At 45.2% G+C, this 15,533-nt stretch overlaps 1 protein-coding gene across 3 annotated transcripts in view; it reads right to left on the reverse strand.

Moving 5' to 3' along the window:
* The window catches only part of ABCA5 (ATP binding cassette subfamily A member 5), a 37,270-nt gene extending 22,108 nt beyond the window's left edge, over positions 1–15,162 (reverse strand). Inside the window, exons 1-12 of one of the 3 annotated variants that reach the window (XM_066200893.1) lie at positions 14,994–15,162; positions 12,736–12,862; positions 12,446–12,597; positions 10,427–10,540; positions 8,777–8,981; positions 6,243–6,401; positions 5,912–6,009; positions 4,907–5,136; positions 3,688–3,829; positions 2,068–2,256; positions 1,596–1,743; positions 736–904 (exon numbers count right to left, since the gene is read on the reverse strand). In XM_066200893.1, the coding sequence (XP_066056990.1) occupies positions 736–904; positions 1,596–1,743; positions 2,068–2,256; positions 3,688–3,829; positions 4,907–5,136; positions 5,912–6,009; positions 6,243–6,401; positions 8,777–8,981; positions 10,427–10,531 (1,445 nt within the window). In that variant the 5' untranslated portion in view covers positions 10,532–10,540; positions 12,446–12,597; positions 12,736–12,862; positions 14,994–15,162. The other 2 variants (XM_066200891.1, XM_066200894.1) reach the window with 2 other exon arrangements.
* Between the last annotated feature and the right edge of the window lie 371 nt (positions 15,163–15,533).

A 15,533-nucleotide genomic window follows, 5' to 3' on the forward strand; every position in this document is an offset into this window, starting at 1 on the left:
ATAATGCAACAACAGCCACGATGTTCTCATGGGAAGATCGGGATTAAACTGGACTCCTGAACCTGTGGCAGGTGCCCAAACAGACATGAGTGGTGTGGACAACACAAAACTCCTGCTGGTCACTAAACTCAAATATTTGAGATTAGTGAAGCCAGCCAGGAGGGAAGATTCAGTTCCCCATCTCCCACGAGGATACACGACTGGAAAATGATGGAAACAAGGGCTAAAAGGAAGACATCAAAAACAACAGCTCAGAAACCCCAAACAGCACATGACAGCAAGACAAGAGGTGACACAGAGCACCACCCATCTCACCATCACTGGACCCTTCTCCAGGATCATCTCTGCTCCAACAGAACCACATCTGTCACTGCAGAGGACTGGACTGGGCTGACACCAACACCCTGACCAACAGGGGGTCAGGGCGTGTTCTGACACTGTCACTGGTTTTTTGTACTAGTGCATTTTTATTTTAATTTTCCTAGCATAGAACTGTTATTTCTGTTCCCATATCTTTGCCTGAGAGCCCCTTAGTTTCAAAATTACAATAATTTGGAGGGAGGGGGTTTACATCCTCCATTCCAAGGGCAGCTCCTGCCTTCCTTAGCAGACACCTGCTTTCCAAACCACGCCAGGAGGGCTCTTGCAATCCACGTGCTTTCTGAACCGAGCAGTGGAGAGCCAAGGCTGATTTCCAAACTGGAATTCCCCACTGGAATTCCAGGAGGGCTGTACCTGATGGCCTCCTTGCCCTGGAATTCCGACGGCACAGGCTCCACAATCTCACTGAAGCTCAGGCTGCCGTTGACGCTGCTCTCGTACAGCTCCTTGTAGTTTTTCCTGTGCTTTGACCAAAACGAGGGTTTCATGAAGAAAAAGGGTGTGCGGCGCAGGCCAAACTCCCCTGGGGGCACAGCACAAAAAAAGCAATTCCTCAGCAGCCACCACAAATATTCCTCAGCTCTGGGCTTTCAGCTTCTCCTGTGGCCAGCCCACACCTGCTCCTGAGGAATTCCATCAGCCAAATTTCCATTTAAGCCACGACTTCCCCATCCTCACTGCTGGCATGCTCCACCTTTGCCGAGTATTTAAATAAATTAAAATAAATTAACAAATCTCCTCCTATTCCAGAGAATGAGCAGTGGCTTGAATGTGGCAGAGAGAAAAGAGAGGGATTGGAGGTGAACAGAGCTGAGGGGCTTAACCAGGCTTTCACATCAAGATTAACAGCTTCATTCTGTGTTTCAGGTTAAACTATTTCTGTCACAGGGAGACATCTGGAAGAGGCAGAGCGGTCTTTGATTTCCAACCTTCTCAGAGGAAACTGTGAAGGCTGAGGTTGTAGCTAACTCAGGAAGGAAGTTTTTCCTCCAGAAAGAGGGGAAAATTAAGCTTTTTAAGGCCAGGCCAAAACCCCTCCTCACACCTCACAGTTTTAACAGGAGATAAATTATTTCAGCTGAAAGTGTAAAATTCCACGTGAAAACAGCATCACCTCCTTTCTGCACAGAATTTAGGGGAGAGAGGCCACTGCCCTGGGGGGCTCAGGGCTTCAGGATGATCCTCCCACAGCCCAGTTCTTGTCAGGAACTTACCTGGGATCACCTGGTCAAGGTAGACAGCTACAAGCAGGTAGAAGATGCTGTCCAGCACCAAGAGAATCAGAGAGATACAGAGCGGGTAAGGACCAGCATTGATGTTTGCAAATGTTGCCCCATCTTCATAATCCTCCAGATGCATCACCTGCAGGGAGAGATGCCACACACCAAAAAAGGCAAAACAGCACAGTGCAAAACTTGGCAAAAAAAAAAAAAAAACACCCCAAAAATAATGAGAAAGTGACTGAGATCACAATGGACACAAAGAATAACAGCTCTGGGGGATTATGAGAATTATGTAATTCTCCTAACAGAATTATGGTGCTGGATTTTAAACTGCTATGAAAAAAAAAAGCATTTTCCCCACCATCTCCAGCTTAATAGAAATAAAATATCTATTTAAAACCCTCATCAAGGGCTGTTAGCAAATGATCCTTGGCTGCTGCTGGAGGGGCAGGTGGGGATTTACCTGGGCAACACCAATCAAGAAGCTGCACTGACACAAAGGGCTGAGGACCCACACAAAGGATTTGGGGAAATCCTCCAGCAGGACGATGTTGAGGCCCACAAAGCCAAAAACCAGAGTTGCCAGGAACTCCACTATCCCCACGTGCTTGGACTTCTTAAACAGAGGTGTCAGCATCAGGGCAAAGAAAACCTGAGGGCAGAGGGGAAAAACAGATAGGAAGGTACTGTAGTAGTAATAATAACAATAATAACAATAATAACAATAACAATAATAATAATAATAATAGTATAGAAATTGTGTAGAAAAATTAAGGGAAAATACCATAGCTGCCTCTAGCAATCATCTAATTTTCCTGGTACAGTCATCACAGTGTTCACCCACACAGAATCATGGAATCATTTTCAGCTGGGAAAGACTTTCAAGTCCAACTGTTCCTCTTATGAACTCAAACAACCAACTGGATATGTAAATATATTTATAATGTATTTTTTTAGAATTCTCTGACAGGTTATTAGGGGTTTAGCACTGAACTCTGTAGTAACAGGAAATGTTTGGAAGAGGACCTGGACAGCAGAATGATTCTGTGGAGAAACCTGATGATTATAAACTCAGACATTTCAGGAGGGAAAGGCATTTCTCATGGTGATGGGTGACACCTACACAACATCCTGAAAACAGGAGAAAACCCAAGGAAGGGATGGGACAGCTCAGATTCCCAGCACTGCCTAACCCTGCAGAAACGACACTGGCCCCGAATATTTTGGCAGAGGCAACCAGACCGGGTGGTGTCCTGGGTTTTCTAACCAAAAAGAAAAAAAAATGTTTATTCTATTCCATCTGTTGAAACCCACGTGGGGAGGTGTTTCTTCTTTCTCTCTTGTAACTCCAGGAGGGAGGGGGGCGGCTGCCCTTCTGATAACGAGCCAGCTCTTAAAACCAAGTGGGGCATTGCTTCTTATCTCTGCTCACCCTCCCATTCCCTCCGTGGGGATATCTCCTGTTAATGGGGCATCAAAGCTCACCAATGACATGACACATTGCATCATCCCATTGTCAGATGCTCCACCCAGGGAGGAGGAGCCAAACCATTTCCATCCGGATAAAAGGAGCCACCAGTGTCACCAGACATCCAGTGCTCCCACGGGACTCCCAAAGGAAGACTGGACCCATCTCTGGACCCTTGGCTCCACAGGAGCATCCCTGCTTCCAACAGGACCCCATCTGCCACTCCAGGAGGGCTTCCTTTGGACTGCTTCCACCACCCTGACCAACAGGGCCTCAGGTTGTATTTCTGACTCTGTCAGGGTTTTCTAGGATTTCTTGTTCGTTTGTTTGCTAATTCTTTTGTACTACAACATCTGTACTTTTTATATCCCTGGTAAAGAACTGCTATACCTATTCCCAAAATCTTTGCCTGACAGCCTTTTAATTGCAAATTTATAATCATTTGGAAAAAAAGGAGCGGAGGAGGGGTGGGGTTCACATTCTCCATTCCAAAGGAGACTCCAATCTTCCCTGGCAGATACCTGTCTATCCAAACCAAGACAGGTGGGAAGGGAATAAAACCACCAAACCCCCAGGGTTGGGATGGCTGCAGTGCTCAGGGCCACGAATACTCACTGAGGAGACTCCATAGAGGAAGAAGAGGAGGAAGATGACAAAGGCACTGCTCTGGGGGAAGAGGGACGAGGCCGTGGCGATCACTGCCATCAGGATGGACATGACAAACATCAGGCTCACGTAGAGCAGCACCCAGGACAGCCTAGGGAGAAAAAAGGGGCAAAAAACCAGAAATGTGAATGAAGAACGAATCCCCAGCCACCCAAACAGCAAAACCCACCACTCTTTAATATTCCAGCTGCACCAAAGGCCAAGCATGCAGCAAAACCTAAATAAAAGAGCTGTTGTGGACATGCCTGGGGTTTTCTCAGCACAGTGAGACCCAGGGCAGCTAAAGATGCACAATCAGGTGATTCACCATTAGTTTTAGCATAATTAATTCCCTGGTATAAGCAAAAGAGGGTAACAGAGGCCTAAGTTTCAATAATTCAAGCAATTCTGTTTAAAATTTAATACAGGGCGCTGGGCAGGGTAATAAAATCCTGCTCTGTTGAAAAGCAGAGCTGTGAGTCTGGGAGCAACTCTGACCTCAGCAAACGGGGGGGGGCTTGTGTCCAGGTAGCAAAAAAGGACACATTTCCACTGAAACAACCAAAAAAAAAAAAAATCCCATTCCAAATAGCCCAGGTGGCTGTTTCAGTGCAGATGTGAAAACCACAAAGGGCAAAGCAAAACCTGGTTTTATCCCCTCAGCTCTCAATGGTTTCAAATTAACACATCATTTGGGAGAAAAAGAAAGTATTCTATTGCCCAGGCCAATTTTCACCGGGGTGAGGAAACAATTGAAAACCTGTTGCTGAGACTGCTCTGGCACGCTAAAATTACAGAGTTGGATTCATTTAATTATGTGCCAGGCTGCAGGTTACCTGTTGAGCTTCTAGGAAAGGAGGTAGTGAGCCAAAAATATTTAAAAACCTCCATAAAAACCTGACACATGATGAGGTTTAATCCCTCTAAGTCTGGCGTAGCTCTACATGAATAAATGCAGCAGGATTACTTATTCAAATATCCATATTTTCAGGGTAAGGCAAGTGTCTCTCTGTTTGATTGCACAGAATATCTCAGTTTTTGGTTGTTTTCAGTTAAAGACTGAAAACAATTTAAGAACTGGAGGGTGAGATAGAAGAGGTTAACTAGAAATAATTTTTTAACTATTTCTTTACATATATATATATTTTTTTCTTTTATAAGGAACAGGTTGTACCCAACACTCACATACCAGAAGGCCGTGTCATGGAGTCCCAAAATCTTCAAGAACTCCTTCAGCTTCCTCTCCTTCTCTGCCACGATGTGAATTGCCAAATAATACCCGAAGGGGGAGAATGCAATCACCAGGTAAATTAAAATGATTGCACGAGGGAAATTATCAATTTCCACCACTGCAGCCTCTCCCATAACCATGGCTCTGGTCAGATCCAGCTGCTGCCAAACAGAATGATTTGTCTTCAACTGGAAGGAAGAGAAGGAAGAGTTATTTTGACATTTTTCCTCAGTTTTCAGCCCCATCCCAACCACTGTATCCACTGGCCAAAGCCTTCCTGACCCCAAATCCCAGGCCAAAAGCAGGGACACTGGAAAACACCTGAATGCCTGGGCATAAAGGGATAAAATCAGGAAATGTGGGATTTCTGACATTTAAAAAGATGGAATTTGCTGCCACCACGAGCTGGGGGAGGGGAGGGAAATTGGGAAAAATTGCTGAGCAATAGTGACACCAAAAAAAGGTCAGTTCTGCAGCCCCTGGCTGGAATGGCATTGTGGGGTGAGCATTTGGGTTCTGAGGATCACTGGGATGCAAATGGGGACAAAAATCCTCACAATCCAACCCCACAGGATTGGGGAACTCCTGGACAAAACATTCTCCCTTCTCATTAGATCCCAGCTGGGATTGGACACAGCATCTCCCAGGATTAATAGACAGATAAAGGAGCCTGGACAGCCCCTGGATCTGCCCTTCCTTGGGGATTTTATGGGATTTTATGGGATTTTATGGGATTTTATGGGATTTTATGGGATTTTCCCAGTGGCACCTGGACAGAACAGTCCTGGACAAAATACGGCCAAACCCACCCCAAAACTTCTGCTTTCTGATCAGATCTCAGCTGGGATTTGACACAGCATCTCCCAGGATTAACAGACAGACTAAGCAGCCCCTGGATCTGCCTTTCCTTGGGGTGAGGGTGGGATTTCCTGGGGTTTTCTGGGGTTTCCTGGGACGTTTCACCTGGATGATGGCGGCGTCGATGCAGGCCTGCAGCGCTGTGAACCCCGAGCTCCAGTAGGTCACAGACTCGCAGCTCTTCTGCAGGTTGGAGCACGTGGCTGCAGGGAAAACAGGGAATAATCAGCTTCAGGATCCCTTCCGAGCTGGGCCATTCCAGGATTCCAGGTTAAAATCCCAAAAAGCAAAGTTACAGCTGCCCTGCCCCCCCGTAACACCACCACCAACCCCCACAAACTGATAAGTGCAAGGTCAAAAAAAAATACCCAAAAAAAAAACCCCAAAAAAAGAGAAATATGGGCTGATTTCCCATCTTAGTCCCTTGCAGATTTACCTCTGGATTCCATGTAGATGGAGGACATGGCAATGGAGTCGTGGAACCTCAGCTGGTAGGACATGGAGTCCTTGAACACCACCCCCACGAAGTTGGAGGGTTTGAGGAAACTCGCCTCCTCCAGCTCCTCCTCGCTCAAATACTCCTCAGTGATCAGGCCTGGCAGTATTAATTAAAAAAGGATTCATTTTTAATCTATCCCCTGGCACAGCCTGGAATGAAAACGTGCAACACCTTAAAGAAGAGTCAGGAAAAAATCACAAACGGCTTGTTGGGGTTTGAAGACCCTTCCCACCCAAACCCTTCCAATATTCTTTGAGATAATTTCTTTTTTCTCTTTGTCACGGGGAGAGAAATATTCTCAAGAACAGGCACTGCAGGTGTGCAGCTCAGCAGCAGGGTAAGTAATTCAAATTCATTCCAGGATTTTTCTCCCCATTTTTTTGCTGCTCTCACGCTTTCTGTGCCCCCAATCCTTGCTGGCTGCCCCGAGTTCATTCCCAGCATTTCTCAGGATGGTGAAGATGGAATAAATCCACCAAAATGTGCTATTTTTGTCACTGATTTCAGCAGTGGATGGGAAGAGAAGGAAGAGGAGATGAGGAAGATGCAGAGGTGGGGCTGGGATGTGGATCCAAAGTAATTTTGAAGGATGAAAAACAGAAAAGAAAAGAATCAAAGATCCTAAACTGAAAAAAAAAAAAAAGGAACAGAGTAGGTTTGGAGAAATAAGTTTTTGTTGTGTGTGAGGTGTGCAGGAAAGTGTTGGGGGAAAAAAAAAAAGAAAAAAAAGAGGAAAAAAACCCCAGGAAAACCCCACACAAATGGGAAAAAAACCAAACAGAAGGGAAAAACTGAAACAAAAGGGGAAAAACCCAAAACAAATGAGAAAAACCCTTAACAATGGGAAAAAAACCCAAATAAATGAGAAAAAATGCAAACAAATGAGAAAAGAAGCAAACAAATGAGGAGAAAACCCAAACAAATGAGAAAAAAACATATAAATGAGGAAAAAAACCCCAAACAAATGAGAAAGGGACCTCAAACAAACAAACAAAATAAACCGAAAACCAAGAAAAACAAACAAGGATAAAACCCAAACAAATAGAAAAGCTCCAATAAGTGGGAAAAAGCCAAACAAATATGCAAAAGACAAAACAAGAAGAAAAAAATCAGGAAAAATCAAAGAGGGCAAAAAAAAACAAACAGGAAAAAAAACCCAAACAAAAAAAAAATTAAAAGAGGAAAAAAAAAAAAAAGGACAACTGCTCTCAAAAGAAGTGACAAAGTGTTAATGAGAATCAGCAACTGCAATAAATTAAAAACGTTGTGTTGACAGTGACACCAGGATAGAAAACAACCAAAATATCCCGACAGCCAAACAAAACAACCAAAACAACCCAAAAATCCCCTTAACACCGGTAAAAAAAAACACCAAAACCAACCAAAAAACTCCTAAAACCAATTAAAAAAACCCCAAACCAATCAAAAACCCCTAAAGTCAACAACAACAACAACAAAAAACCCTAAATTGGCAAAAAAAAACCCTAAACAACAAAAAATCCCCAACACCTTCACACTTCCTCCTCTGGAAAATAAACTGATTTTTTCCTATCACAGCACCACTGAGATCCCCCTTCAAACACAAGCTCCAACATGAGATAAAAGGGGAAAAAAAAGGGGATTGAAGGTGTGAATACCATGCTGAAAGTTATCAAAAGCCACTTTCTTCATGATTTCCCGAGCCATGGGCGTGGGTGACCCAAAACCAGAAACAAAAAAACCCTCAAAATGAACAAAAAACCTCTAAAACCAACAGAACATCCCTAAAATCAACAAAAACCCCCACTAAATCCAATTAAAAAAACCCCAAACCCAACAAAAATCACTAAAACCAACAAAAAAACCCCAAACCAATAAAAAAACCACCCAAACCAGCAAAACACTAAAACCAAACAAAACTCCCTAAAACAAATAATAATAATAAAAAAAACAACAACAAAAAACTCCAACATCTTGACATTCCCTCCTCTGAAAAATACAGATTTTTCCTATCACATCACCATCGACCTTCCCCTTCAAACACAAGTTAAACCACGAGCCATAAGGGGGGAAAAAAAGGGGATTTAAGGTGTGAATACCATCCTCAAAGTTATCAAAAGCCACTTTCTTCATGATTTCCCGAGCCGTGGGGGTGGGTGGCCCAAAACCAACAAAAAAACCCCCGAACCACCAAAAAACCCCTCGAACCAACCCAAAAACCACTAAAATCAACAAAAAAACCCCCACTAAAACCAACAAAACCCCTCTAAAACCAACAACAACAAAAAAAACCACCCCAAACCAGCAAAAACCTCCCCAAGAACCCCAAAGAAAAAAAGAAAAAACCAAAAAACCAACAAAGAAACCCCAACATCTCCATCGTCCCTCCTCTGGAAAATAAAGAGATTTTTTTTCTATTACAGCACCATTCAAACACAAGGGAAATCACGGGATATAAGGTGAAAACAGAAAGGGATTGAAGGTGTGAGTACCATCCTCAAAGTTATCAAAAGCCACTTTCTTCATGATCTCCCGCGCCATGGGCGTGGGCGGGGTGTAGCCGATGACGAAATTCACCAGCACCGAGGTGTCCAGGGGGCCCAGGTCCGTGTTGGCCATCTCGTCGTATTTCCTGTGAGGGTGCATCATGCTCATCAGGATCAGCCAGAAGAGGAAAAACAGCGGGAAAAGCACCTCCTGCAGCAAAAAAAAAACGGAATATTGCGAAATTCGGTGTTTTCAAGGGTCAAAAAAATTCATTTTATACGCATCAGGGTCAGCCAGAAGAGGGGGAAGGCACCTCCTGCCCCCTCAAAAATATGGAATATTTCAAAATCCAGTGTTTCAAAATTCAGTGTTCTAAAATACGCCATCGTGCACTCAACAGGATCAGCCAGAAGAGGAAAAACGGGGAAAACCACCTCCTGCAGCAAAAAAAAATGGAATATTGCAGAATTCAGTGTTTTAAAGGGTCAAAAAAAATCATTTTACACACATCAGCATCAGTCAGAAGAGGAAAAACAGGGGAAAAGCACCTCTTGCAGCAAAAAAAAAAGGAATATTGCAAAATTCAGTGTTTTAAAGAGTCAAAAAACCTCATTCTATGCTCATCAGGATCAGCCAGAAGAGGAAAAACAGTGGGAAAAGTAGCTTCTGCACCAAAAAAAACAAAGAGGAATATTTCAAAATTCAGTGTTTCAAAATTCAGCGTTTCAAAAAAACCTCATCATATACTCATCAGGATCAGCCCCAACAGGAAAAATAGCAGGATATATATACACACTATTTAAATATATAATTAGAAGCTCTTAAAAGTGCCCTGAGCTGGCAATATTCAAGGATATTTTAAGTAATATATTATTATTTATGTGATTAATATGTGTAATATGTAGTATTAATGACTACACTAATATAATTTACTAATATATTAATTGGTACACTATTTAAACATATAACTAAACATTAATAAACATATATAAGCATATATAAACATATATATATATATATACTATTTATATATATAATTAGAGGTTTTTCAAAGTGCCCTGAGCTGGAAATACTCAAGGATATTTTAAGTAATATATTATTATTTACATGATTAATATGTATATATATACTACAGCATATATACAGTATTAATGGCTATAATAATTTACTAATATATTAATTGGTATACTATAATGTACTATATTATAGTATTTATATATATTATAGTATATTTTTATATATTACAGTATTATTATACTACACAATTATACTGTATAATTAGACTATTAATGACTATACCAGCTAATATTATTTACTAATATATTCATTATTGTAGTCTTTTAAATGTATTATTATTATATGATTATATATATATACAAAATATATATTTAAATGTATTATTATTGTACAATTATATATATACACAAAATATATCTTTAAATGTATAACTATTACACAATTTTATAGATATACAAAATATATATATATAAAATTTAATATTCAGGGCTATTATCTGGATAAAGCCTTACACATGAGAATGCTTTTTAACCAAAGGATCACAAAAAACACTTTCTAAAAAAGGCTATTTCACCCCAAAATCCAGAGCAGACCATAAAGCTTTGCGAACTTTAAAATAAAACCGAGTTTCGCCTTACCTGGACACTGCTTTTCTTAGTCCTGCACTTAATGAGACAATTCTTGAACAGCAGAGCTCGGGTTTGCCTCCACACTCCTGCTTCCCTTGGAGCACCTGGTGCCATCTTTCAGGACTGGTTTAAGAAGAAGAAATATACAAATTTTAATTAAATGACAAAACGATTCCCAAAGCCGAGGCCAGGCAGTGGCAGCACTCAGCACCTCTGATTTTTGTATTTTCACAGCAGCTTTTCACCCTCAGTTTGTCATGTTTTGATGCCTTGTGACACACGTGTGATGTGCCTGTCACGTGGAGAAACTGGGAATGAGGGAAACTGGCAAGTGGGAATGAGGGAAATTGGGAATGAGAGAAACTGGGAATGAGAGAAACTGGGAATCCAGCTGGGAATTTGGGCTGAAGATGCTTCAGGATGCCTTGCAGCATCCCAGGGCAGGACCAGCTCTAGGCCAGCTCACTAGCCCTGACTTAAGCTGGGCTTATTTCCATTTTTCTCCACGTGGATCCCAATCCCAAACATCCCTGTGGGAGCAGCATTCCAGGCTGGCTGGCAGCAGCTGAGGGCAGGCAGCCAGAGCAGGGAGAGCAGAGCCAGCTGCCCTGGGGCGAGCTGTGCAATTGGGCATGGATAACCCCCTTCCCTGCTGGAGCACGGCCAGCACCATGGAGTTATCCTGCAGCCCATTTCAGCCTTTCCATGGCCCCTGCAGCCCACTTTAACCTTCCCATTTATCCTGCAGCCCCCTTTAACCTTCCCATTTAACCTCATGCCACATCAACCTTCCCATTTATCCTCATGCTACTTCAACATTTCCATTTATCCTCATGTTACTTCAACATTTCCATTTATCCTGCATCCCATTTTAACCTTTCCATTTATCCTCATCTCACTTTAACCTTTACCCTTCCATCAGCCCAGGAGAGCACAGCAGTGCTGCACGTGGCACTCTGGGAGAGGAAAAAGAAATGAAATTCAGTGGAAAATGTTCTTCCAGGCAGTGCCTGCACGTATAATGGGAGAAATAGGTTTGCAGAGGATTCTCAAAGCCCGACTGAGAGCTCACAGAGTCTTGTAGATCTGTGTGCAAACTCTGAGGTGAGGTGTGCTGACTTAGAAAGACCTTGGTGATGCCTGAAGTTTTCTCTTCCCTGTATTGCAGGTCCTGTGCTGCCCAGGGGTGCAGCTCTGAGCTCACAGTCAGTGTCACTCAGCTCTGCACACAGCAGGGACACAAAACAAATCCTTTCCCAAATGGACCAAGGACAACTTTCAGCCCCAAAGCACAAACAAGGCTGGCTGGAGGGAGGAACAAGAAGGATGGGACCTCACAACCTGCAGCTGCCATTGGACAATTCAACCCCAAGGTGCAAATGGACCAAAACTCATCCAAGTGTCACACCTGGTGACCCTTTGTCCATTTGGGGACCATTTTGGGCCCACCTTGGGTGTAGCCCTGGCCAGGCTCTTGTCCTGCCCAAGGTGGATCCTGGAGGCCTTTGAATGAATCTCTGCTTTATTCTCCAGCTCTGTGCAGCCTCTGCTCCAGCTCAGCCCACCCAAGGCATCAATGGAATAGGACAGACATTGCTGAGAGAGAAATGGAACTGGAAACAAGTTTCAAACGATGGCCTTGCAGACAGACCAGATATTTTGGAGAAACAGAACAATGAAAGATGTATTGTACTAAGACCCACGTGGGTATTTTTAGATGATTGGCTTGAAAGCATTAACAGCATTGTGTGGCAAAAGCGGATAGGCCAAAAAACATACATTTGTTTTTAAACGTATATTTTACAATACATTTGTAAACGTATTATAAATTATACTTACATTGTAAATGTAAATTACAATACATAATACATTGTATTGCATTTAGGAAATATTTTGGCTTCTGATTGTGATGGCGTGAACTGTAACATCTGTATTGTCTCATCCTTCCCATGAGACTGAAAATGGAATAAAATCTTCTAAAACACCTCTCAAGAAGTCAAAAAAACAATAGAGTTTTTCCAACAGTACCTGGGGAGTGAGGGAGGGAGGACTGGGGGGGCTGGAAGGATTCTTTCTTCTCTCCTGGGCTGTGCCACCCTTTTTGCTGCCTGAGCTTGGGAATCACAGGTCAACCTCCATCTCCCTCTGCTTCCTCAGCTGGGAATGCTGGAACATTTCACCTGGGGAGGCGAAACAACACCATGAGTGGGGACAGGTGCCACAAACCACAAACCCCCCCCCTGCAGCAACACCCACAGCAGTGAAAACCCGACTAATTCAGCCAAAACACGGTGGAGAATGCAGGAATTTATCCCTACCCCGGGCTCTGCAGCTCCCGGCACTGACGGCAGGAGCAGGCTGATGTTCCTGGTGCCGGTGCACAGCTCTGGGCTCTCAGTTATCTGTCACACACCACACGGCTCCAACTTCCTTCCCTGGCTGGATCTGAATGGGGAAATGTTTTTTTTTTGGAGCACAGAGATCACCTCGGTGAGGGCACACAGGAAGTTCCTCAGCTGTCAACACCACTATAAATACACAAATACTTTATACACGGAGCCTTTCTGAGCAGGGGAGGGATGAGAGGAGGGGAAAGGGGCTAAAAGGAAGCAAACCCCTCTCCCAGGCTGGCTCTGGGGTCCCCCGTGGAGCAGTGACCCCTGGAAGCACGAGGGATGTGGGACACAAGAGAAGGTCTGGGAGGGAATCCCACCTCCAGCCTGGAGTGCTGCCCCCTCACTGAGACTACTTCAGAAATGAGAGTGAAATTAAAAACAATTAAAAAACCATTCTGCTTTTAAAAATAATAATAATAAAAAAAAATCCAACCACAAAATACTTCAACACCAAGCTGTGACAGCAACCAAGCCCTGCAGGAAAAATGAGTACAACTCCTGTGGATATTTTCAGGCGAGAAACGTTCCCCAGTGACAGCAGAGTGTTTGAAAAATAATCAAAAGCAGCAGTTCTTGCTTACAGGTCATGAAAATGACTGTGCTTCCCCCCTCAGCTCACAGCACGCCCTGGAAGTGCCACTGTCTGCACATTCCAGGAACACTCCCAGGAACAGAAGCTCCACCGAGGTCCCTCTTCAAAGCCCCGCAAGAGTCTAACCCAGCAACCCCTTCCCTCAGCCACGACACTTTAATTAACCCCCCAAAACTGGACAAGATGATTGAACGAGATTCAATCACCAGTGCCAGTTCCTCTAATTATTTTCTATCCACTTCTAAAACCCAAAATACTCCCACGTCTCCGCTGGAGCTCTGCCATGCTTTCATTTACATCAGCCAGGTTGGAGGAAGGGTCACTGGAAGAATGTTAATTAATTTTTCATATTACACCTGCCGCCTCTAAGTAAGCTACACAACGATGAAGGACACTGAAGGAGCATCACTTGAGCGGTGAAAATTTGTATTTGGGGGAGGAAAAAGCCGACCCAAATCCTCTTTGAAACTCCAGATGAAGGAAACAAACACACAGGCTGAGCAGAGAAAGCTGCCAAGGCATTTTAATGGATGAATAGCAGACAAAATGAGGATTATTTTCAACCTGTGCGAATCCTCCTCGGTTTAGGCACTGTCTTGTGATTTGTGCTGATATGCGAAGTGGGTGACACAAAACCCCTTGTGGGCATCTCAATCAAAGCCATCTCGTGGACTGGCTGGGGTTGGGCTTCAATTCCACATCAGAGATGTCACTGCTCCTTAAATAATGCTCAGATGATCCTCGGGAAGCCTCCCCTCCCTTCCCCAGGCATCAACCTGGCAACGGGCTTTAAAGGTCACATGGTGATTTAGTGCTGCACATCACGTTTGCCTTGTCTTTCAAGCCAAAAAAAAACCCCAAAAACCCAAAAAACCCAAAAACCACAAAACCCCAAAGCAAACCCAACGAGAGGGGTGTCAGCCGCAGCTAAATGAGCTGTGCCTCGAGGCAAAAACAACCCACCAGTGAACAACCCCGCGGAAAATCAGATTATCGATCTCGCAGCTACAAGACGACAGCCGAGGCGGTGCTTAAGCAAAACTCTGATGTGCTCTTTACAGCGCTTCAATTATTCAAATTGCGACTGTGACAACACAGAACAACCCAAGTGCTTTATGCAGGGATTTCGAAAAACGGGCTGAATTTCCTCCCTTCTCTGAATTTTCTCCCTTCTCAGCCCGGGGCTGCAAATCCCTTCCCTCCAAACTCATCCCTATTTCCCTGCGGGGACAAGGAATGACACGGAGCAGAGCTGGCTCGGGCTGTCCCTGCACGGCTCCCGCAGCATCCTCAGCATCCTCCTGCATCCCTGAGCATCCCCTGCATATCTGAGCATCCTCTGAGTATCCCTGAGCACCCTCCTGCATCCCTGAGCATTCCCCAGCACCCCCAGCATCCCGGAGCATCCTCTGAGTATCCCTGAGCATCCCGGAGGATCCTCCAGCATCCCTGAGCATCCCCAGCACCTCCCGCAGCCCCACCGCGCCCCAGCCCCGGGGACCTCCGCTTGTCTCAGCGGGAGGACACTCCTGCTTCCCACATCTCCCTTTCCCCCCGCCCTAAATCCCTGGAAACGCGGTTTTCTCACCGTTTTGCGCTCAGCCCCGCCGGCTCGGCTCCCCCAGCCATCGGCACCCGCGAGTAATGACGCGCACCCAGGTGCAGCCCAACTCCTCCTCTTCCTCTCCGCTCCTTCCCCTTCCCGTCCCACCCGGGCCGGGAGGGGCCGGGCCCGGCTGCTGCCACCGCCTCCCGGCCCCGGGACCGCCCCGTCCGCCCCGGAGAGCGGCCGGCCGAGCCCGAACCCCCCCCCCCGGTACCCTCCGGTATCCCCCCGGTACCCCCTGGTACCCTCCGGGATCCCCCCGGTATCCCCCTGGTACCTCCGGTACCCCCCGGTACCTCCGGTATCCCCCCGGTATCCCCCCGGTACCCTCCGGTATCCCCCGGTGCCCCCGCCCGCTCCTCCCCCGGGCCGCCCCGCAGTGCCCGACACCTCCGTGCTGGTGACCTTCCTCCCGTCCCGGGGACAGCCCCGATCCCGGGACCCCCTTTCCTTCCCCGGGCCCCCCCGTCCCGAGGGCTCCGTCCTCCGGGTGAGCCCTTCCCTGGCAGGGACACTCCTCCC

The sequence above is a fragment of the Chamaea fasciata genome, unplaced genomic scaffold (genome assembly GCF_029207755.1).
Source record: "Chamaea fasciata isolate MVZ Bird 193981 ecotype frontalis unplaced genomic scaffold, bChaFas1.0.hap1 SCAF_19, whole genome shotgun sequence".
Lineage (NCBI taxonomy): Eukaryota > Metazoa > Chordata > Aves > Passeriformes > Sylviidae > Chamaea > Chamaea fasciata.